Source organism: Engraulis encrasicolus, chromosome 19 (genome assembly GCF_034702125.1).
Source record: "Engraulis encrasicolus isolate BLACKSEA-1 chromosome 19, IST_EnEncr_1.0, whole genome shotgun sequence".
Lineage (NCBI taxonomy): Eukaryota > Metazoa > Chordata > Actinopteri > Clupeiformes > Engraulidae > Engraulis > Engraulis encrasicolus.
The window spans coordinates 37,430,442-37,451,239 of record NC_085875.1 but is presented as its reverse complement, the minus strand read 5'-3'; the positions used below and the strand labels follow the sequence as shown (position 1 = coordinate 37,451,239).

At 44.8% G+C, this 20,798-nt stretch overlaps 4 protein-coding genes and 1 gene segment (V, D, J or C); 4 read left to right on the top strand and 1 right to left on the bottom strand.

Moving 5' to 3' along the window:
- Nucleotides 1-757, top strand: part of LOC134470167 (uncharacterized) — a 1,944-nt gene extending 1,187 nt beyond the window's left edge. Inside the window, exon 3 of the mRNA XM_063224199.1 lies at nt 1-757. This exon is cut by the window's left edge and continues 139 nt beyond it. Coding sequence (XP_063080269.1) covers nt 1-547 — 547 coding nt within the window. The 3' untranslated portion in view covers nt 548-757.
- A 1,090-nt stretch (nt 758-1,847) lies between these two features.
- On the top strand, nt 1,848-5,213 carry LOC134435392 (cyclin-dependent kinase 2-interacting protein-like). Of its 2 annotated transcripts, XR_010032004.1 has the most exons (6): nt 1,860-2,042; nt 2,201-2,360; nt 3,005-3,155; nt 3,282-3,411; nt 4,141-4,438; nt 4,526-5,213. XR_010032004.1 is itself a non-coding variant. In XM_063184318.1 (5 exons), exons 1-5 carry the CDS (start codon nt 2,036-2,038, stop codon nt 4,338-4,340), a joined length of 648 nt encoding a protein of 215 aa, XP_063040388.1. In that variant the 5' UTR covers nt 1,848-2,035; the 3' UTR covers nt 4,341-5,213. The 2 variants fall into 2 exon arrangements, 1 of the variants encoding a protein (XP_063040388.1); XM_063184318.1 differs by having other exon boundaries at nt 1,848-2,042; nt 4,141-5,213.
- A 244-nt stretch (nt 5,214-5,457) lies between these two features.
- On the bottom strand, nt 5,458-8,808 carry LOC134435391 (uncharacterized). The gene is made up of 3 exons (XM_063184317.1): nt 8,660-8,808; nt 7,336-8,248; nt 5,458-5,671 (listed from the first exon to the last, which is right to left on the bottom strand). The coding sequence occupies exons 1-2, from the start codon at nt 8,772-8,774 to the stop codon at nt 7,677-7,679; spliced, it is 687 nt and encodes a 228-aa protein (XP_063040387.1). The 5' UTR covers nt 8,775-8,808; the 3' UTR covers nt 5,458-5,671; nt 7,336-7,676.
- A 66-nt stretch (nt 8,809-8,874) lies between these two features.
- LOC134469871 (immunoglobulin lambda constant 1-like) lies at nt 8,875-9,542 on the top strand. The segment is given in 2 exon segments: nt 8,875-8,881; nt 8,947-9,542. Coding segments are annotated over 2 exon segments (336 nt in total).
- Nucleotides 9,543-10,472: 930 nt separating this feature from the next.
- The window catches only part of dync1h1 (dynein, cytoplasmic 1, heavy chain 1), an 80,976-nt gene continuing 70,650 nt past the window's right edge, over nt 10,473-20,798 (top strand). For 2 of the 3 annotated variants that reach the window (XM_063184314.1, XM_063184313.1), the window contains exons 1-8: nt 10,473-10,947; nt 13,286-13,373; nt 14,250-14,423; nt 15,981-16,236; nt 16,551-16,737; nt 17,223-17,494; nt 18,285-18,512; nt 19,594-20,670. In XM_063184314.1, coding sequence (XP_063040384.1) covers nt 10,698-10,947; nt 13,286-13,373; nt 14,250-14,423; nt 15,981-16,236; nt 16,551-16,737; nt 17,223-17,494; nt 18,285-18,512; nt 19,594-20,670 — 2,532 coding nt within the window. In that variant the 5' untranslated portion in view covers nt 10,473-10,697. Of the gene's footprint in view, nt 10,948-13,285; nt 13,374-14,249; nt 14,424-15,980; nt 16,237-16,550; nt 16,738-17,222; nt 17,495-17,595; nt 17,629-18,284; nt 18,513-19,593; nt 20,671-20,798 lie in introns of those variants that run through there. The other variant, XM_063184315.1, reaches the window with a different exon arrangement.

The following is a 20,798-nucleotide window of genomic DNA, read 5'->3' as shown; positions in this document are numbered from 1 at the left end:
GATCCTACGCATCAACCAGAATTTTCAGTTAAACGACCCTCTTGCTGATGATGGTAAAAGGTCCAGAAGGGGAGAGCATGTTATCAACAATGGTGTAATTTCATTTTATCACAAAGTTGTGGATGATTTCATGAAGGCGACCCACATTCCAAACACACTTGGTGTTGAGTCTCCCCTTGATAATGACACACGTGTAGCCATTCAGAATGACTTGATAGCGCATTTTGATGAAGATGAGCTGTACATCAATGCTAATGCACTGATATATGGTGAGTACAGTCGTGTGCTGAAGCAGGCCCTTACAAATTGGCTTGCAGCAGAAACCCAGGAAGTTGTTGGGGATGTGAATCGCTTTGTACAGGCCATGAATGAGGAGGAGGCATATGTAGATTGGCTGGCAAGGGACAAATATATTGGGAATCAGAATGCGAGACGAGTCCGTGTTGAGACTACCAGAGGACAGGTGGTAAATATGTTTACCAATTGGCAGCAATATTTTCAAGCTGCTAAAACTGGAATTAACACCATATTTGGTCAAGGGCAGTGATAGTATAGGGCTCAACCAAGGATTTGAAATGGATAGAAATTCAAGCAAATAATTGCTTTGCAAACTTGTGAATTGTATTGGGCTACATAAAAATGTTTTGGTTAATAGGAGTAAGGTGGCATGTTGTTACGTTGAATAAACATGTAAGCCATGTTCTTTTCATTTCAATTATGTTTAGTAGGCCTATTTGTTCATTATGCCTGGCTCACTGCACAAAAAATAAAGTATCAGACACACATAAAATGGTGTTGTGTGACTTTGTGAGGCCGACATTTGGTGTAGGTTGTGATACGTAGCTAAACACACACACACACACACACACACACTTGACCATCTCAGATTTAGACAGAACAGATGACCATGGGTTGCTCGTTTTAGACAGAGCAACCACACTAGATAGGCCTGTAATATTTATTCATGAAATTGCATTCAATATTCCACGTTTCTTACACAAAATTATATAAAGGTGTTTGTGAGATATCTTTTGGATCACTGTACAATAAAAGAAAAAAAATTGAGCCTGTCTTTTTCAGATTTTGAGTTTTTGTGCATATTTAATTAGATAGTCTAATTACCATATTTAAACATAACATTTTAGAAACCTTTTTTTCTCATATATGCGGGTATAATCGCCGGGTAAAGTTTCTGCAAATCTGCAAATTAAAAATGTTGGCCTATTCACCTAGTGTCTCCAGATCCTTAAGCCTCTGGCAGCCACATTGGAAATAACCTGAATTCTTTAAAATGCTCATGGGGCTGAGCCTATTTTCTCAAACCATGTTGTGCAAGTTATCGACGATAACTGAGAACATGTATGGGCTGTTCTTCTACGAGACAATTTTAGCAGCAAAACTGGTCATACAAGTATTAGTTCATTATTTAGATCCAATTTGGCAACAAGCAGCACAATTTCAATGAGTAGCATAGCAATACCTAGGCCTACTCTGTCCACCACCCTACACAGTGCACCTCTAGAGCATAGTCAGACAAAGCACAGTGGTGTATTTGATTTGGGGAGTAGGCTACCGGAATATGATCCGGAAAATCCAGCTTTATTTTTTATAAAATTTTTATTTTTACACTTTATTTATGTATGTATGTATGTATGTATGTATGTATGTATGTATGTATGTATGTATGTATGTATGTATGTATGTATGTATGTATGTATGTATGTATGTATGTATGTATTTATTTATTTATTTATTTATTGTTTTGTGTTGTCTCCTGCGGAACAGGCATCCAACCAGTAGATGGCAGTGTACGCTTTGTAATGCATTCGGTCGTTCAATAGACTACCAATGATGAAGATCACAGTCCTCTATAACGTGCCTGTGTTTCGGTAGAATAACTCTTTCAAACACCCTGAAATGTTTTGGCTCATATGTTCATGTGAAGAGATTTGTTTTTAACTTAATAAGCTGTTTCACTACGATGCCTGTCTTGTGAATATTCCGTAACTTTAAGAGTGTTTGACACAGACACAACATGGATGGTAAGTTATGATGACAGTCAACAGGCCTACATTACATTGTTGCATGTTTCCAATGGGGGGGGGTTTGGGGGGAACATACAGCAACATTAGTGGTGCGGAACTACCAAGTAAATTATATTGACGTGGAAGCTTACTTTTTGACATTGTGTGTTGGTCAGAGAATGTAACCCCTGGCAGAAAAGGAAACCTGACTGGAAGTGCAAGGAAGCTGAAGGACAATGCTGCTGACTGGCACAACTTTAGCTTGAAGTGGGAGCGACTGAACGATGAAGGATCTGCCCATGCAACGAAAATAGTCAACCTGGTGTTAACCAAAGAGTAAGTGGCCTTATCTCTCTCTTCTATGGGGCAGGGACAGGTATCTTGACCAAAATATGACAACATTTACTGTACAGTGTACATCCATCAGATTTGAGATCCTAGTTTAATCAAGAAAAAAAAACGTTGCCTGTTATTCTTCCAGTCTGCATAGGCCTACAGAACATGAGTTGCCTACTTAACCAGTTATTATGACCCATCAAATCATTAGGATGGTTTGCGTGATTATAATTAAATTGACATGGATTGTCTTTGCTACCAAACAGGAAGTTTAGACCAATGTTTATCAACCTCAAAGGGAATGTTTCCAAAATGGTTTCAGTGGTCTATCAGATTGAAACCCAGAGTAAAGTGTCTCTCTGGAGCTATCTATGAGGGACGGTTCCTATCTTAACTAAGTTTGAGTAATCTAGCAAAAGCCTTATGTTTATCTGCTTATGTGCCTTTCATGTGCTTTGGGAAGTACGGTAGATATTATCCAGTCTTGGCAACTCGTATGGAGAAAAAAACATGAAAATAACACAATGGGCCGCGTTCTTGTGTCTTTCCCAGTTGGCGTCTGGATTTACTGTAATGCCCAGAGCATCTGAAAGCACCATAAGTACTCCTACAGCAACAACGGCTGTGATTTTTCATCCTTTTAGGCCAGTGAAGGAGACCAGTCTGATGTCAGGGGATGAGTCGACCCAGTCAGGCCCGGGGCATACTGGAGCCGACCCACAGTCATCTCGCCCTGAACTCCACAGAGACCTTGAAGAGGAGTGCACCAAACTGCAGGACATTGTGGAGAAAATGGTACCTGTGTTTTTCTTCTTTTTTTTGTTTGTGCATGCTCTTTTCATCCATTTCTCCGATTGTAGGCCTACTGTACTTTGTTCTGTTTTTGAAAACCTACCTTTGAATGATTTTGAATTCACCCAGGCACACATGGTGTCAAAAATGGAAAAAATGGCCTCGTCTGAGAATGGCATCTGCAAGCTGGAGGCCTTTCAGTTTGGAGATAAAGGAAGGGACGCTCCCCTCTTTCTTACATGGCCCACCTCTCAGTTTGGTAAGGAACGATCAGCGTAGGCTAATTAGAGATACAATCCTGCACTCAGTATCTGACCCAGCCATACACTGCACCAGTTAATTCTTGAAATCACCTGCAACCATTGTTTGCTCCAACGTAACAGAATGCAGTTCCATGCACTGAGTGTTGAGATATCAAATGGAATATTGTCAGTATTCTGTTAAGAAAAAAAATCTGTAATATTCCGTTGACATGTGTGGAACCATTGACTTGAATATATTCAGTGTCAATGTGTGGAACAGTGTTCTGCAACATCTATATTCCTGGAACACGGCCACATTCGGAATGATTAAAAAGCTTAAATGACTCAGTTGCAAACTGAATACTGCCACCATTCTGTTCAAAATCAGAATACTTCTCATATTTAACTGCCCTCACTGAGCCATATTTCTTCAAGGTCTGTGCATTCCACTGTTCATTACTTTTCACTGTTCCTGTGTCTGCTCATGAACTGTTCCTTGAAAATATACTATGTTATGCCTACTACATTAAAACATACTACATGATGTATTTCTAAACATACTTTACTATTACTAAACATACTACATTATGTTTATCATATTTCTGCTCAGTACAGTCAATAAACTACTTTGATTTAAAATATTATCATCCAGCCCTAATTGTGATTTCCTGATATGTAGGTTGTGTACGAAAGAAACTATATCATGACCAGTTTGTTTGTTTGGTTTTTTTTGCCTGGTTCCCCAGCGGAGGTGTCCAGCCGGTTGCTGAGCTACTACAGGCAGGAGTTGGCCCTGAAGCAGCTCCTGCTGGGCCTGCTGGCCCACACCCCAGACCCACAGCTCTCCATGGTCTACCTCTCGGCCTGGCTCTACCAGCCCTACATAGACGACCAGGCCAAACTGCTGCTGGAGGGTCTGCTCCTTGAAACAGGCCACCGGACTTAGGAGAAAGAAGAAAAAAAAGCAACGCCACGTCAGTTAATGTATGTGGCGGATAACTCTTGGGCTGGCTGAACGAGACTCTCTCTCTCGTAGACGACCAGGTCAAACTGCTGCTGGAGGGTCTGCTCCTCGAAACAGGCCAACGGACTTAGGAGAAAAAAAATCCGACCCCAACACGCTACGACCAGGTCAAACTGCTGTGGGGCGTGCTCCTCCTCGAAACAGCCCATGGGCCGCACCAGCTTTCAAACGCCCAATATCTTCAACGAGAATCAGCTGCTGTGGCTTGGACACTATGTATGATCCAACTAGTGGTCTCTATCTGTATGGTAACTGTACAATGCCATGCCATGTGAGTGACTGACAGTTAAGGAGTTTTGGTGAAAGATCGCACCTCCAATGGTAGGTTAGGACTTGCTTGTTGCCAGCAGCATAAGAGGACGAGAGGCGTGACGTCATTGTGAGACTTCATGTACTGTAGTCCTATCGAATGGTACCATTTACAAATGCATCAGATGTCTTTGCTGTTTTATTAAATTCTTATTTGCTTGACAAGGAATCATTGTTGCTTTGTCACATAACACTACTAGTTGTCAATGTGGGGCACACAAAGACACACACGCCATTGAGTTTCTGGAGACAATGTTTAATTTTCCCCTTCAACATTATGTCCCACTATATTTTTCAAACATATTATGATTGAAAAGAAAACAAAAACACATTACAGTGGAATATTTATATTAAAAAAGTAATAAAATAGTGCAACAACTTCAAAGACTGCCTTCAAACGGGACACTTATCTACATATAAACAGGTCACAGACAACTGTAGTCAACAAAGAGCTACAAATCTATACAAAGGAACAGAAACACAGAAGAGAGCTCCTATTGTTTTCAAGGGGAGGGGGTAAACATGCTTACAAAACAATGTATTTAAGAAAACAACATAGAAAGAAAACTATAATACACTGCAGAGGTGACCAGTCAAATGTCAATTTGTGTGCTCTCTGCTTCAAGCTTACTCATGCGCATACATACATTCTCACACACACACGCACGCACACACGCATCCACATACTCTCAAACCTCAACTGAAATGGAAGGTTAGGGAACACAAAGTTTTTCAAAGGATTCATTTGATTTATTTATTTATTTTTCCTCCCCACCCCATTGTATCTGGAGGCTTCTTGTGCAACTCGTGTCCAAACGGAACAATCCCACTTCAAACTTCGATTCCCATAACTCCTGCATATCTCTTTTTTTTAATGATGAAAGTCTGAGAAATGTGTATTTTTTTCTAGAGGGGTAATTGTACAATTAATAACCATTTCACAGCTTAAAGTGTTTATGAAACAAAAACAAAGTAATGGAATTTGACCATTTCCAGGACAGATTCTGAAAGTTCTAAGCCGTGTGAATAGAATGGGATATTGTCTGGGTGATATTTTGTCCTAAAAGTCATGTTAAAACGTTCCCAAAAAGTGTTTTTTTGGTGACATGCAAATTTTATGCAAATGATATGCGTGACATAGAAGGGGTGAGTTCACCTCATTCCACCTTGTTCAGATCAATGGCGGCTAGTACCAAAACAAAGCGCAGTGTCAAGCAGTGTGTTGCTGGAGGGCCGAACGGTGCCAGCTGCAAAAATGGCTACTTGACAGAAGGAATATCTTTGCACAAGTTCCCTTCTGTGAAGAATGATGGAACTGTGGCCGACAAGGAGAAGGCTAAATCAAGCAAGGGCTCTGTGGATCCAATGCATGGTTTTGAAGCAAGCTCGTGGTCACTGTTGTGCTCTGCACATTTCCACCCCTTGTGCTACACCACAAATGTGGAGGTCGCGGGCATGGTTGGACTGAAGAGAATGCTATTGCCTCAAGCAGTTCCAACAATTGACATCGCCGGCGTGCAGACTGAAACTGCCCCTGTAACTGCTCGGGCACGAAGACAGGTGAGTGCACTGCTTTGCTTTAGGCTACTCGTTTTACCTTGTCCATCTGCTTTGTATGTTGTTTTCAGGAAAGGGTAATGCACATTACATGCCAAACCGATGCGAATGCTCTCGGAATATGCACTTTTTGTTGATTGCCATTCAACTGGTCAATAAATTGGTTTTGGGAGGATATCCGCACATCAGCGTGGTGCTCTCAGTCGAGGACAGCCAACTCACAGATTGGGCTACTGCTTAGCGAATAAACGGAGATGCACATAGCGTAGGCCTACTTTGAAGCGTTGATTGTTTGTTTTTAGTATTGTGGTGCACGTGTGGCTGACGTTTGGACACACCTCGTCCTCAGAGTCCGGCTGAGGGACACGCGACGCCTGTGACTTTGAGCACAAAAAATAATAATAATGATAAACGCTAAAAATATGCTGAGGACTCAGGCTATATAGGCCGTTTTTCCAACAGCCTAATACCTCCGTTTTTTCTGTAGTTGATGATATTTTTGCATGTAGCCTACATGCATTTCAATCACACTATATCGCGCAATTGAATCAAAATGCCCCCCCATTTGTCAACAAATACACATGCCATGTCATCTGTGGGTCATGGCAAAGCGCCCTTAGCAACCGTGACCATAAACAAAACGAACTGTCAGGCTATGTCAACAATCGTCACTTCGTCTGTCAGACATGTAACTTTCTGCAGATGTATCAGTGCCTCTGAAATAGATTTGTGCTGCTGTTTTTTTTCTCATGAGGTTGGATGTGTGGTTTTTCGACACGCTGATGTTTGTATCAGAATTTTGGTTCCTTTATAAGATGTGGGTCCATCAAATGTGTGTTGTTTTCTCAGATCGCCATACTAGCAAACCAGGGACTCTCCTCTATGATGTCACAGCCCAGCTCATTAGTCACACCAAATTTCACAGAATTCACACTTTGAGTTGCCATTTTCACAAGTTCCTCCAGGATGATTGGGTTCAAAGTCTCATCGATGCCATCAGAAAAAACAAGGCTTTAATGGGAATGACCGTTTGTTTTCGTTTCATAAACACTTTAATGTTTCCCTTGAATATGCAAAAAAAAGATTATCTGTAACCAATCAATCAACACTGAGTTTATATTTGCTGGTGTACCTCGTGAAACATTCATCTTCAAAGATCTCTGGAGCTTAAATCAATCTATACTGAACTGGTCTAAACTGAAAGCGAACAGAACTGTATTCTTTTGGAAAATGCGATTTGCACTTGGAAGGACGGCTGATTTGCCACAGGAGAAGTGGGAGGGAGGGGGGTAAGTCCCGCTTGCTTGAAATCCTCAGACACATTAGGTCAAATGGCATAGGGATGGGATCTGGTATGACTGCATGTAACTTATGCACCCGTGTGTGGTCAACTCAGCGGTCCTGTACTCCAGCAACAGATGCATCTACGCTGCCTCCTTTTTGGGTGCCAGCCGTCTCAGTGGCTGGCAGAGCCTGTACATTCTCTGTAGCGCCGGTGCCACCCTGAGCGGTCACTGTCGCGCGTGTAGTGGAGGCTGTGCTAGTGACGACATTGGTGGTCACCGTTCCCTGTGAGGACAGTGGCGGCGGGGGTTGCTGCACCTGGGGTGAGGCCTGTTCCTGAGCCTGTCGCACACCACCACCACCACCACCACCACCACCCTCCTGCTGGGTCTCCTTGGCGCCCTGGCTCTGGGTGGCCTTTGTGGGCTCCGAGCGTTCCAGCGCCTGCTCCAGCTCCTGCATCTGCTGGGCAACATCCACGACAGCAACCCAGACACCCTCGTCCTGGGAGAGCTCCGATAGCTCACCGCCCGAAGAATCGGCCATCAGCCCGGGCAGCACCAGCGGGTTCTTCTGACCGCTGCTGCTGCTCTCAGTTTCCATGGGCTGCACTGCGGGAGGCGGCTGAGACTGGGGCTCCTTCAGTGGTGCTGTGGTGGAAACCGGCGCAGCAGTGTCCTCTGAGAGATGAACAGGAATACACACGTGCGTGTGCTTAGAATTAACACATTATAGTATAATAACTGCCACCACCAACACTGACTGACGAGCCTAGTAAAATAAATTGAATTCCATTGGGGTACATTGAATGCATTGAATACTTAGACAAATTAAGCTTTCGACAACAATGACTGATTTAATCAGATTGGACCAGCTAAGGCTCTTTTCCACTGCTGATTTTCGACTAGGTCTACAGCTCGACACAGCGCAACTCGGCCGCCACTTTTTGCTTTTCGAATAGGCACCATACAGCTCAATCGTAAAGCAAAATGTGGCGGCCGAGTCGCCCTGCGTCAAGCTATAGGCCTACCAGAAAAACGGCAGTGGAAAAGAGGCACAAGTGTGATTTGAGATGCATCTTCTCTACGCACCTTTTTTGCAGTTCTCATCCGTCTGTGTCTTCTGAAGACCGTTCATGCTGATCTGGAAGCCATTCGTGTCTCCACAGCGGTTCTCCATTTTGAACCGTTTGGCAGGTGGCAGCATTTTAGTGTTCTGGAAAGAAGCAAACCAGTGATCAGGTTAGATCACTCCCGAGACTCGCACACAGTTTTGACTCATACTTAATGTAATACATAGTGTTATGATGTTACGCAATATAGTTGAACATTTTACTTCAGTTTATTGATTTTGCTTTGTTCCCTCTTCTAAACCTCAGCCCGTCCCCCGACCCCCCCTGAGCTGGTGGTGCTGGCCCCCTCCCAGGCCCTCTCCTCTGGGGACAGGCCTACTGTGGTGTGCCTGGCTCAGGGCTTCTACCCTGATGGTGCCACCCTGAGCTGGTCAGAGGATGGCAAAGAAGTGGCGGCCACTGACTTCCAGAAGGGCCCGTCTCAGCGCCAGTCTGATGGCACCTTCTCCCTCAGCAGCGTCCTGACGGTGCAGCCGCAACGCTGGCACTCTGGCCGTTCCTACAGCTGCCAGCTGCAGCATTCTGCCCTCTCCAGGCCTCTGAGCAAGGCTGTGGACAACGCTCACTGCAGCTAGACAGGCTACAAAGGACAGCGCTCACTGCAGATAGACAGGCTACAGTGGACAACACTCACTGCAGCTAGATGGGGACGGAGGCTTAACCCTTTACAGCCAGATGAGGAAAGTAGACAAGGCCCCAGTCGTCACTTTTCTTACCTGCATGCATTTTTTTCAGGTTTTTCTCTTCTGAAAACAAATGTTTCTTTCTTATATTTTCCTTTGCATATTGATAATGTTTTTTTTTTTTTATTCTAGAGCGCTACTTTCATTACATTACTTTCATACTCTCATTTGGTCACTCAATTTTTCAGTTGTCTGTTTTCACTTTATAGTTACATGACATCTGCACAAATGCCAGAGACACCTAAAATGCTTCAGGCAGTGTATATGGTTTGAAGATAGAAAGAGAAACTAGTCAACATGACATGAATAGAAATGAAAGGAGTTTATGCACAGTGAGAAACAGATGTCTACAGTGTAAAATGAAATAGAGAACTGAAACCACTCAACTCATTTACATATGAGCTATTGTAAGATATGAGTGAAAAAGGTTAGGCACAAGAAAAAAATATCTAGGCACACATTGGTCAATGGCTATTCATAGTTCTTAATCCATACACCACCATTATCATTTAGACAAGCATTAGAATATTCAGCTTTTTATCTCTTGTCTCGTTACCTTATGGTGACAGATCATCATACTGTTAACATATTAGCATAACAGCACAGCAAAGAGAAGGCTTGAAGTCAAACTAGAGGAGGTAAAGCAGAGGGGTGCACTAGAACAGGTTGTGTCTGGGATGCAGGGGAAAACAGACACGCGCGCACGGATGCACACACACACGCGCGCACGCACACACACACACACACACACACACACACACACACACACACACACACACACACACACACACACACACACACACACACACACAGAACCTAGTAGTAAGCTAACATTTAGCTCCACTAGACAAGCTACATCCAATAGAAATATTGCTGGCTCTCAAGTAGACCTAATAGGCCTAGTAAAGTCTTGAATCTGTCTATTGAAAGAAGACACGCTAGAACACGGCAATGTGCAACAATCATCGCAATATATAATAAATAAATAAATAAATAAATATAAATATTATATATAAAATAAATAAAACACTTGAGACGACTTTTTTGTATTACTTTGCTCTGTGTGTATGTGGGAATTGTAGTGTCTTTGACTATCTTATCTCCGCTAATTATCAAAAAAGTACTTCAATTCCCACGATGCCACCGGGTAATAAAGTTCACGTGGTTTCTCCTGCTCAACATCCGCGTTCCGTCCTGCTGGCGGCTGCAACTTGACACATCACTCGGTGGTTTGGTAGACGCAGCGAATGCATCTCTTCCCTTGTGGCACACTTTGAAAAACCTACTGTTTCTGGACCTTCGAAACCCGTGAAAATGTCTGACGGTGGTGGAGGTGATGATGGCGGCACCATGGAAGTGTCTGCTGCCGTACAGACAGTTGCCGATGTATCTGTTTTGCAGAAACATATTCGCAAACTTGTCCCTTTGCTTTTGGAAGATGGCGGCGAGGTACCGGGCTCCCTGGAAACCGCCCTAGAGGAGAAAAGCTCTGTTGAGCAGATGAAGAAATTTCTTTCTGATCCTCAAATCTATACCGTTCTTGTAGAAAGGAGCACTCTGAAAGGTTTGTGTTATTGCAGTTCAAATTTATACGTGACTATTAAGGTGATGGCCTTTCATATAACAAAGTCCATTGTCATGCAGCTATCAGTTTCCCCCATCAAGCCAAGCTAGCACCTAGTTCTATGCTAGCTGATGTAGGCTACTTATTAGCCGCGGTGTTTATAATTGGATACATTTGGTAATCTGGCAATCAGAATACTGAAACAAAATGAATCCGATGGACATTTGGTATCGTTAAAAAACTGATTAGAAGCCATGGCCACCTTGGTCCCGTGGATAGCGCAAGGCCAACGTTAACCCTCAAATACTAACAACAATGTAGTTCTATAACAAACGATCTCATGGCGAATGTGTCAAAAAAAACTGTCAAATTGTCTTTCAGCTGCTGCAGTGTGGTGCTTATGTTGATGACCGTGGGTGTTGTTTGTCTATGTACCTTGTGATGATGAGAGGCTGAAACTGATTTTGATGAATCATGTTGCCCACCACGCCCGACATAATGCGCAGTTGCATTATCATTGTTTTCAGCTGAAAATGTGTAAGGGACATAATGTGACCTTTTATTTGTTACAACTTAGGCTAGCGATTACATTCAAATAAAACCGAAAAGCCCAAAGGGTTCGCAGTTAGTTTGAAACAAAGAAAAGCTAAGTCACTCCTTTTGTAGAGTCTTGGCTGGGCAGATTCGTCGGACATCCAATGTAATGTTTAGTGGCTTGCTGTTAATGGCTCGTTTCTGTAGGCCTATGTTTTTAATATCCTAGTGCAAATATATGCTGTTTTTATGCATAAGCATATGATGCAATGTGAGCACAATGATGCAGTTTGCCAATGTTTATTGCGCGTGGAGCAGGCTACCTTAGCCTTGTGGAGAAGTGTTGCGATGTGTGGAGGAGCCATGACTTTTTGTGTGGAAAAACAGGACTGACCGAGTAAAAGTCCTGCTTAGTGTTTCCTTCCGTCTCTGTTCTCAACTCGGATGATTTCACGAATTAGCACACCATCGTTGCTTTAGTGATGTGGTCATTCGGTGGGGTGGAGTTGTGCTAGGAACATTATGCAGGCAGACAGACAGGCAGGCAGGCAGGCAGGCAGGCAGGCAGGCAGGCAGACAGACAGACAGACAGACAGACAGACAGACAGACAGACAGACAGACAGACAGACAGACAGACAGACAGACAGGCAGACGTTTCTTCCATTATTAGATGAATAGAATCTTTTGTGCTCTTGTTTGTGCTGTGTACTGTTGCATTATTTTTGGCACTAAAATGGATGACTTGACTGCAATGCAGAGCAGTCTCTGTTTTACTGCACTGATTTCATCTTGGGTGCAGGCACAGCATGTGACTGGAAGTCAGCTGAAAGGAGGTGCAGCCAGGGCTGGAGCCCCCCTAGGCTACAGTTTACTGTGAGGCTCCATGGATAGCAAATTTCATGACGAAATTAAACAAACCGTATTATAATTTAAACTAAAAATTAAGGATAACATGTCTACCAGTTGTGGAGTGGAGTATGAATAAGATTTAAAACTGTGCTCAACATTACAGATAGTTTTTTCCAATATTGCATCTTTTTACAATTCTGCAGTTTTTGACTTTTGGCCAATCAGGGCACCCCTGGCAGGTGGGGGCCCCTAGGCAGCAGCCATATCTAGCCAGTGCGTTAATCCGGCCCTGGGTGCAGCCTGTGACTGTCTCGACTGTTTGTCTATTTTTGTAACCCAACTGTATCTGTATCTTCCCCAGTTATTTTCTCCCAATGCCATCTATGGTTATCTAGGACATTACATTCTATTAAAGATCCAGTTCGTAACTCACATTATCAGATCAGATCTCACACACTTAGCATTTCTTTTAGCCGGTGTCACTTAAGTTCATGTAAGGCTAGGAAGAACTGCACCCCTTCTAATCCATTTTTATTTTTGTGAAATTTCAGCCACCATAACCCTGCTCATCAGTGTGCGGCTCTTGGGAAGGGCGGTGGTGGCCTGAAGCATCACAAAAATAAAAATGGAGTGTGCGTGCGCGCTTGTGTGTGCTGTGTGCGTGCGTGCGCGTGTTTGCGTGTGCATGTGTGTGTGCGCGTGCGTTTGTGTGTTCGTGCGTTCATGCGTGTGTTTGTGGGGGGTGTTTTTTAATTTGTTTCTCTTTTTTTTTGCCAGTCATGACCTAACCCCACATTCAATTGAGTGTGCACTGTTTTTTTGTTTTTAAACAAGTGCTTGTTTTGGCTTTGATGACACAAAGTATTTCACTTTTATGTTGCAGTGTTTTGTACCATCCATGTCCCCTAGCATTTATTCTGACCTGTACGCTTCTTATTTCGTTGTCTTCATCAGAGGATGTGGGTGACGAGGGTGAGGAGGAGAGAGAGTGCATCTCTTACAACATCAGCATTGACATCCACTATGGCCTCAAATCCAACAGGTTGGCACACACACACACACACACACGCGCGCGCACACGCACGCAGACTCACACACACATATGGCCTGTGTTCCATAATCAAGTCAGTTACAGCAGCCGTCACATTCTTTGGAGACTGTCCAGCTACATTTCCGCTTGGTTTTGAGAAGCCGTAAAAGTTGAAAGGACACGTTACCCTTCATTTCATCATCCTTATACCCTTCATTTTAGGATCATTTATTTTGGGTAATGGTTAGTGGCCCTGTTAGTGGCCCTCATTTGCATGGGTTAGAGTTAAGTAACTGTGTTGTGTATTTATATCTCAAAATGATGTTTTGAAATTAGTGTGACTATTAATGTTGGGCTCCTTTAACCCCAAAGTGTGTGTGTGTGTGTGTGTGTGTGTGTGTGTGTGTGTGTGTGTGTGTGTGTGTGTGTGTGTGTGTGTGTGTGTGTGTGTGTGTGTGTGTGTGTGTGTGTGTGTGTGTGTGTGTGTGTGTGTGTGTGTGTGTGTGTGTGTGTGTGTGTGTGTGTGTGTGTGTGTGTGTGTGTGTGTGAGAGGACGAAAGCAAAGGCACAGCAAATAGCCAAATATTGCTAGTCTGTATAATTGTATTTGTATTTGGAGAAAGAGGTGTTGTTTGTACCCTTAAAACGGCTCTTATTTTGAGACCCGCATTGGATTGTTACTTAGCATCATTGTACTGTAACATTTATGTCCATATGTAGATATTATGAATTGCGGACATAAATAAAGTAGTTTAAATGTGTGTGTGTGTGCGCAATACAGTACTCACCTGAATTTCCCCCTGGGGATCAATAAAGTTACTCTACTCTACTCCACTCACCACGATTAAGCCATTAACCACCTGCCTGTTATGTGTTTCTATGCTGCAGCCTGGCCTTCATCAAGAGGACAGGAGTGGTGGATGCAGACAAGCCCATCTCCACCCAGGTGCGCGTGCTGACCCTGAGTGAAGACTCTCCCTATGAAACCCTCCACTCTTTCATCAGCAATGCAGTGGCTCCCTTCTTCAAGTCGTACATCCGCGAGTCAGGCAAGGCCGACCGGTAAGAAGTAGCTTTCACATTAATAAAATGTCTAGCTTAGTGTTGTCAGAGTGCTGCTTTGGGCCCAGTAGCCACTCTCCCTCTCACAAGTTGGCAATATTGCTATGCGCGTGTTGGAGGGTATGAAAGGAGTCAGTTTGTAAATGTTTTTTATTTTTTTTATTTTTTTGGAAGTTTAATTCTATGGGTACCCAATACTTAAAGGGGCACAATGTAGGATGACGTAGTTTTGCGCAGTGCCCGTGGCATGCCTGTCTCAAAATCTACAGACATGAAAAAATGCTGTTTAAATTAACTCACTGTGGGAATGTTTTTCATCATGGAATGCCAGCAGTTGATACAAATCTGAATACAGTATGTAAAGTGTTTTTTAGATGCGTCCCAGCATCTCTAAGAGGGTCTGTCCGTCCGTCCGTCCGTCCGTCCGTCCGTCCGTCTGAAACGCATTCCTTCAATTGTGTCTGAAACGCATTCCTTCAATTGTTCCTTCATGTGGCCACAAGGCGGCAGACTTGCCATTTTGGACCGGAGCGAATGCGTGCAAGCATAGCCTTTCTAACCGGATGCTAACGTTGGCGAAAAGTAGCCTAGCCACAGGCTAACTGACAAACGTGAGGCCAACAACTCAGCCGATCGTGATGTACGCCACAAATAGACCAATCGACCTCATATTTAGACACTACAATGTTGATTTCTGCCTTCGATTTTCATCAGTTAAGAAATCTAGCGTAGGATTAACACATTATTAAGGTAGTAAAGCGAGTTGTCGCCATGTTTGTTTTCCAGAATCACCCGGGTAGAGAGCTCACGTGCAGCATTCTGGGTAATTGAGTTTCACTGCTTTGTGCCTTGACGGTGAAGCTGGTATTGAAAAAAAGTCCATAAGCGCATGATTCACCCAAACGGTTTTATTTATTTATTATTTGTCGATGTTTAGATTCTTTCCCACATGCACATACTGCTGAAATGGCGTGATACTAAAGGTTGTTAGGCCTAATAAATGTCTGGTAATTTGTAATGTTCACTTCATCTAGGCTATGTGAAATTTCAAATCATAGCCTATGGTTCTTTTCCAAATCCAATAATGATGATAAGCTTATTATACCCCAAACTGCAAAAAATAAAGCCATGTCTCGCCATTTTGCTGCCTTGCTGCCTGCCACAATATTTGGAGTGTTCATGATGACCAATAAACAAAAAGTACATCCTCGGGGGGCATTGACAGGCTAGGAGGAGGCCAGGGGGGCGTTTGGGGGGGGGGGCATAGTTGGAACTGGCATAGAGGGACGCATCTGTTGTCCGCCTGTCGGCCTTGTTCTTATGAGAAGTGTTTCCTACGACACTCGTAGCGGACCGCTCTCACTAGTCACATTTGGGGTTTTCTGACAGTGGACCGTGAAAGTGCTTGTGAGAGTCATTGTTCACTTACTAGTGTCTCAAATAAGCATCGGCTGACTCGGGTCAGTGATTTAATTAAACTTTTAATCCTACATAGAGCCCCTTTAAGTGTCCTTGCCGAGGTCCCGTAATAACATGTTCTTTTTAACCTTCTTGAAGGGATGGTGACAAGATGGCCCCCTCGGTGGAGAAGAAGATCGCTGAGCTGGAGATGGGTCTTCTGCACCTGCAGCAGAACATCGAGATCCCCGAGATCAGCCTGCTCATCCACCCCGTCATCACCAACACCGCCAAGCAGTGTTACGAGCGCGGGGAGAAGCCCAAGGTCACGGACTTTGGCGACAAGGTGGAGGACCCCACCTTCCTCAACCAGTTGCAGGGCGGGGTCACCCGCTGGATCAGGGAGATTCAGAAGGCGAGTGTTGTGTTGGTTAAATATAGTTCAATACCCATAATGCACTAGTCAATAGGTTATCTTGGAGACCATGTAATCAGATAAAGAGTCACCCGCTGGATCAGGGAGATTCAGAAGGTAAAGTGAAGTGTAGTGAAGGTTTGACAAAGGTCTGATGGTGTGATTACTTTGAGAATCACTGGTGTAGATTGAAGGTTTTTTTTTCCCAGTGCTTGGAGTGTTTATTGGTGCAGTGCAGAACCAAGTGACTCAACAAAAAACGTGCAACTAATGCTTTTTTGTTCAATATTGATCCTTTTTTTCTCCACTGGCAGGTCACCAAGCTGGACCGTGACCCAGCGTCTGGGACAGCTCTGCAGGAGATCAGCTTCTGGCTGAACCTGGAGCGCGCCCTGAACCGCATCCAGGAGAAACGAGAGAGTCCTGAGGTGCTGCTCACCCTGGACATCCTGAAGCACGGCAAACGCTTCCACGCCACCGTGAGCTTCGACACTGATACTGGTGAGACTTCTATTCTGAAGGTGCTGAATCCTCATCACATCAGTGTCATGTGAAAGGATTTCAGGTCATATGAGGCTTTTTTTTTTTTTAGCCCTTTTCTACTGCCCGTTTTCTACCCAATACAGCTCAGTCACCGTTGATTGCGTTTAGAAAAAATGGTGCAGATGATGGGAAAAAATGATCAAATGACATGCATGCCATGTCGGTATCATGTATGGTTTGTCAGTCATGAAGCAGAGAAGTAAAGGTGGGTGCACTTTTGAAAGGCACCTTGTTATAATATAGCATGATCAGCAATAAGGCCGGCACATTTACAAACAATTTTTCATATTCAATTTAGTTATGAATACAACACAGCCCATAGACTTTTCAGGCTAACAATATGCATGCAAACTGTAGGCCTATCTATTAGCAGGTTTACAGTTTTCACTAGGTTAACTTGACCAGGTTTATCACTTAGCCATGTTGTTGAAATCACCCCTCAGGTCTGAAGCAGGCTGTGGAGACGGTGAACGACTACAACCCGCTGATGAAAGACTTCCCGCTTAATGACCTGCTGTCGGCCACCGAGCTCGACAAGATCCGCCAGGCGCTGGTGGCCATCTTCACTCACCTGCGCAAGATCCGCAACACCAAGTATCCCATCCAGCGGGCGCTGCGATTGGTGGAGGCCATCTCTCGAGACCTGAGCTCCCAGCTCCTCAAGGTCCTGGGCACCAGGAAACTCATGCATGTGGCCTACGAGGAGTTTGAGAAGGTGAGACACACACACACACACACACACACACACACACACACACACACACACACACACACACACCCTACATTAGTAGGATACTGGCAAACAATAGTAGGAAACGCATGCATGTGGCCTACGAGGAGTTTGAGAAGGTGAGTTGTTTTTTCCATATCAGAGGGTCATCATTATTTAATCCTTCAACTTTGAACTGAAATTGAACCACTGCTTCAAAATGTTTAGTTTTTAACTGTTAACTTGCATTCTATTCATTTTTTTTTTTTGCATAGTTATTTTGATACCTGATGACCACACACGCACTACATTAGTACATTAGTAGGGCACTGGCAAATATTAGTAGAGCAGTGATCCTTAAGGAAAAAAACAGTAGAATAAATAAATAAATAAGGGAGAAATAACCTCAAACTTTCATTCTCAGTTGTGTATGAGCATAACATCTTGTCTTCCGTCAGGTGATGGTGGTCTGCTTAGAGGTGGCTGACTATATACAAGAAGTACTTTAAATGTCATGATCAAACCAGTGCTTCAAATGTTTTTCTTTTTTCTTTCTTTAAAAAACTATTACTGTGCATTCTCCCAGCAGTTGCACATAGGTTTCCCTTTTACAACCATTTGCGCTGTGAGGAGGGGCAAGATGATAAGCAGCCAGCCATGGGAGCGCATTTTTTTGTATGACAGCAGTTTCCAACAATCAGCCAGGGGCACGCAACCAGAGCAGGGATTGTTTGCAAGGAGGAAACCCATGTATAAGCGCAGTCATTGATGATCATCTTTTCTTCTGTGGTGTCAGGTGATGGTGGCCTGCTTTGAGGTCTTCCAGACCTGGGAGGATGAGTATGAGAAGCTGCAGGTCCTGCTGAGGGACATCGTGAAGAGGAAGCGTGAGGAGAATTTGAAGATGGTGTGGCGCCTGAGCCCCGCCCACCGCAAGCTGCAGTCCCGCCTCGACCACATGAGGCGCTTCAGGCGGCAGCACGAACAGCTGAGGGCCGTCATCGTGCGCGTGCTGAGACCACAGGTAGAGGACACGTTAGTTAGGAATATGTATTGATGTAGTAATGTATAAAGAAGAAGAGCTTTGTTGCAAAATGATATGTATCCATTTTTGGGAAATTCACATTTTTGTATTGGGTATGGCATTGCATTGCAAAATGCCTTTTTATAAAGGCTTAAAAAGTACGTTCTCAAAATATTTGAATGGCAAGAATTCAAACATATGAAGTCTAAAACAGTCATTTCCAATAATACAATGCAAAAGTAAAATAAATTGCGCTTACATCATTTTGCAGCGACACTGTTCAAATTTATTTGCCATGAAATGGCCACAGTTGCTTAATTGAATAACTTTTGTTACTAAACCTACACTCTCTCTAAATATTAATGAAAAAGATCCATTTTGTGAACTGTATCAAATGTTTTTTGCACTCCTTTTGATTTCCCAGTTCTTTAGAATTTTTATTGAACATTCTGCAGCTCCCATAGATCTGTCTGTAAAAATGAGTGACATGGTCAGAACTCAATTTTGCTGAAGTTATAGTCACATGTGATCGGAATGCTCTAATGTAGTGTTTCTCAACGGGAGCAGTACAGCCCCCAGGGGGCGTTGGGGAGATCTAGGGTGGGGGCGTTGAGAAGGATAGTGCTGAGAGGGGGCGGTGCTTAGTTGCCATTGAGGGGCATTAGCCCATTTAAGTTTTCAATACTTTCTAATGGTGCGTTCCCTAAGGGTGGGAGATGGGATGTTTCTGACCTCCTAACTTGCTGAAATGCATTGGAACGCCTGTTGAAGCGGAATGTTCAAGTCGCGAACTGGGGCCAAATCGAAGCACCCCGACTTCGAAATCGTGACGTCAACACAGCCATGACAGTGCACACAGGGATAGGAATAGTTTAACTTTGACTTACTGGTTGGAACGCTTTCAAGTGGGAGGTAGTTGCCTCCTGGTTGCATATTGGGCAGCTCCTACCCCCTGGAATGCGGCATAAGGGCATTGTCAGGCTTATGATGATGTCAAGGGGGTGTTGGGAGGCTTGTGGTGAGGCCAAGGGGGCATTTGTTCTAAAAAAGCCTCTTATTGTTTCTGCTACTGTACCCTCAGGTGTCCACCGTGCCCCAGCATGGCCAAGGAGAAGCCGTGGAACCTCCCGACATGAAGGTGGCCGAGGTCCTCTTCGACGCGGCCGACGCCAACGCCATCGAGGAGGTGAACCTGGCCTACGAGAACGTGAAGGAGGTGGATGGCCTGGACGTGTCCAAGGAAGGCATGGAGGCTTGGGAGGCCGCCATGAAGCGCTACGATGAGCGCATCGACCGCGTGGAGACCCGCATCACCGCCCGCCTCCGCGACCAACTGGGCACCGCCAAGAACGCCAACGAGATGTTCCGCATCTTCTCGCGCTTCAATGCGCTGTTCGTCCGCCCGCACATCCGCGGCGCCATCCGCGAGTACCAGACGCAGCTCATCCAGCGCGTCAAGGACGACATCGAGTCGCTGCACGACAAGTTCAAGGTGCAGTACCCGCAGAGCCAGTCCTGCAAGATGAGCCACGTGCGCGACCTGCCCCCCGTGTCCGGCTCCATCATCTGGGCCAAGCAGATCGACCGGCAGCTGACGGCCTACATGAAGCGGGTGGAGGACGTACTGGGGAAGGGCTGGGAGAACCACGTGGAGGGCCTAAAGCTGAAGCAGGACGGCGACAGCTTCCGAGCCAAGCTCAACACGCAGGAGATCTTCGACGACTGGGCGCGCAAGGTGCAGCAGCGCAACCTGGGCGTGTCCGGCCGCATCTTCACCATCGAGAGCACCCGCGCGCGCGGCCGCACCGGCAACATGCTGAAGCTCAAGGTCAACTTCCTGCCGGAGATCATCACTCTTTCCAAGGAGGTCCGCAACCTGAAGTGGCTCAGCTTCCGCGTCCCGCTGGCCATCGTCAACAAGGCCCACCAGGCGAACCAACTCTACCCCTTCGCCATCTCGCTCATCGAGAGCGTTCGGACCTACGAGCGCACCTGCGAGAAGGTGGAGGAGCGTAACTCCATCTCTCCGCTGGTCGCCGGGCTGAAGAAGGAAGTGCAGGCCCTTGTCACTGAGGGCATTGCCCTGGTGTGGGAGTCCTACAAGCTCGACCCCTACGTCCAGCGCCTGGCAGAGACTGTCTTCAACTTCCAAGAAAAGGTTTGCTTAACCTTCTGCCAAGTATTGTGAGGAGGAGGGCACCTTGTACTAGCTTTGCAAACAGATTGTCTAAGGGTGTAAAATACCTTTCTGTAGCAATAGTGCCCCACAATGAAAAGTACATGTTT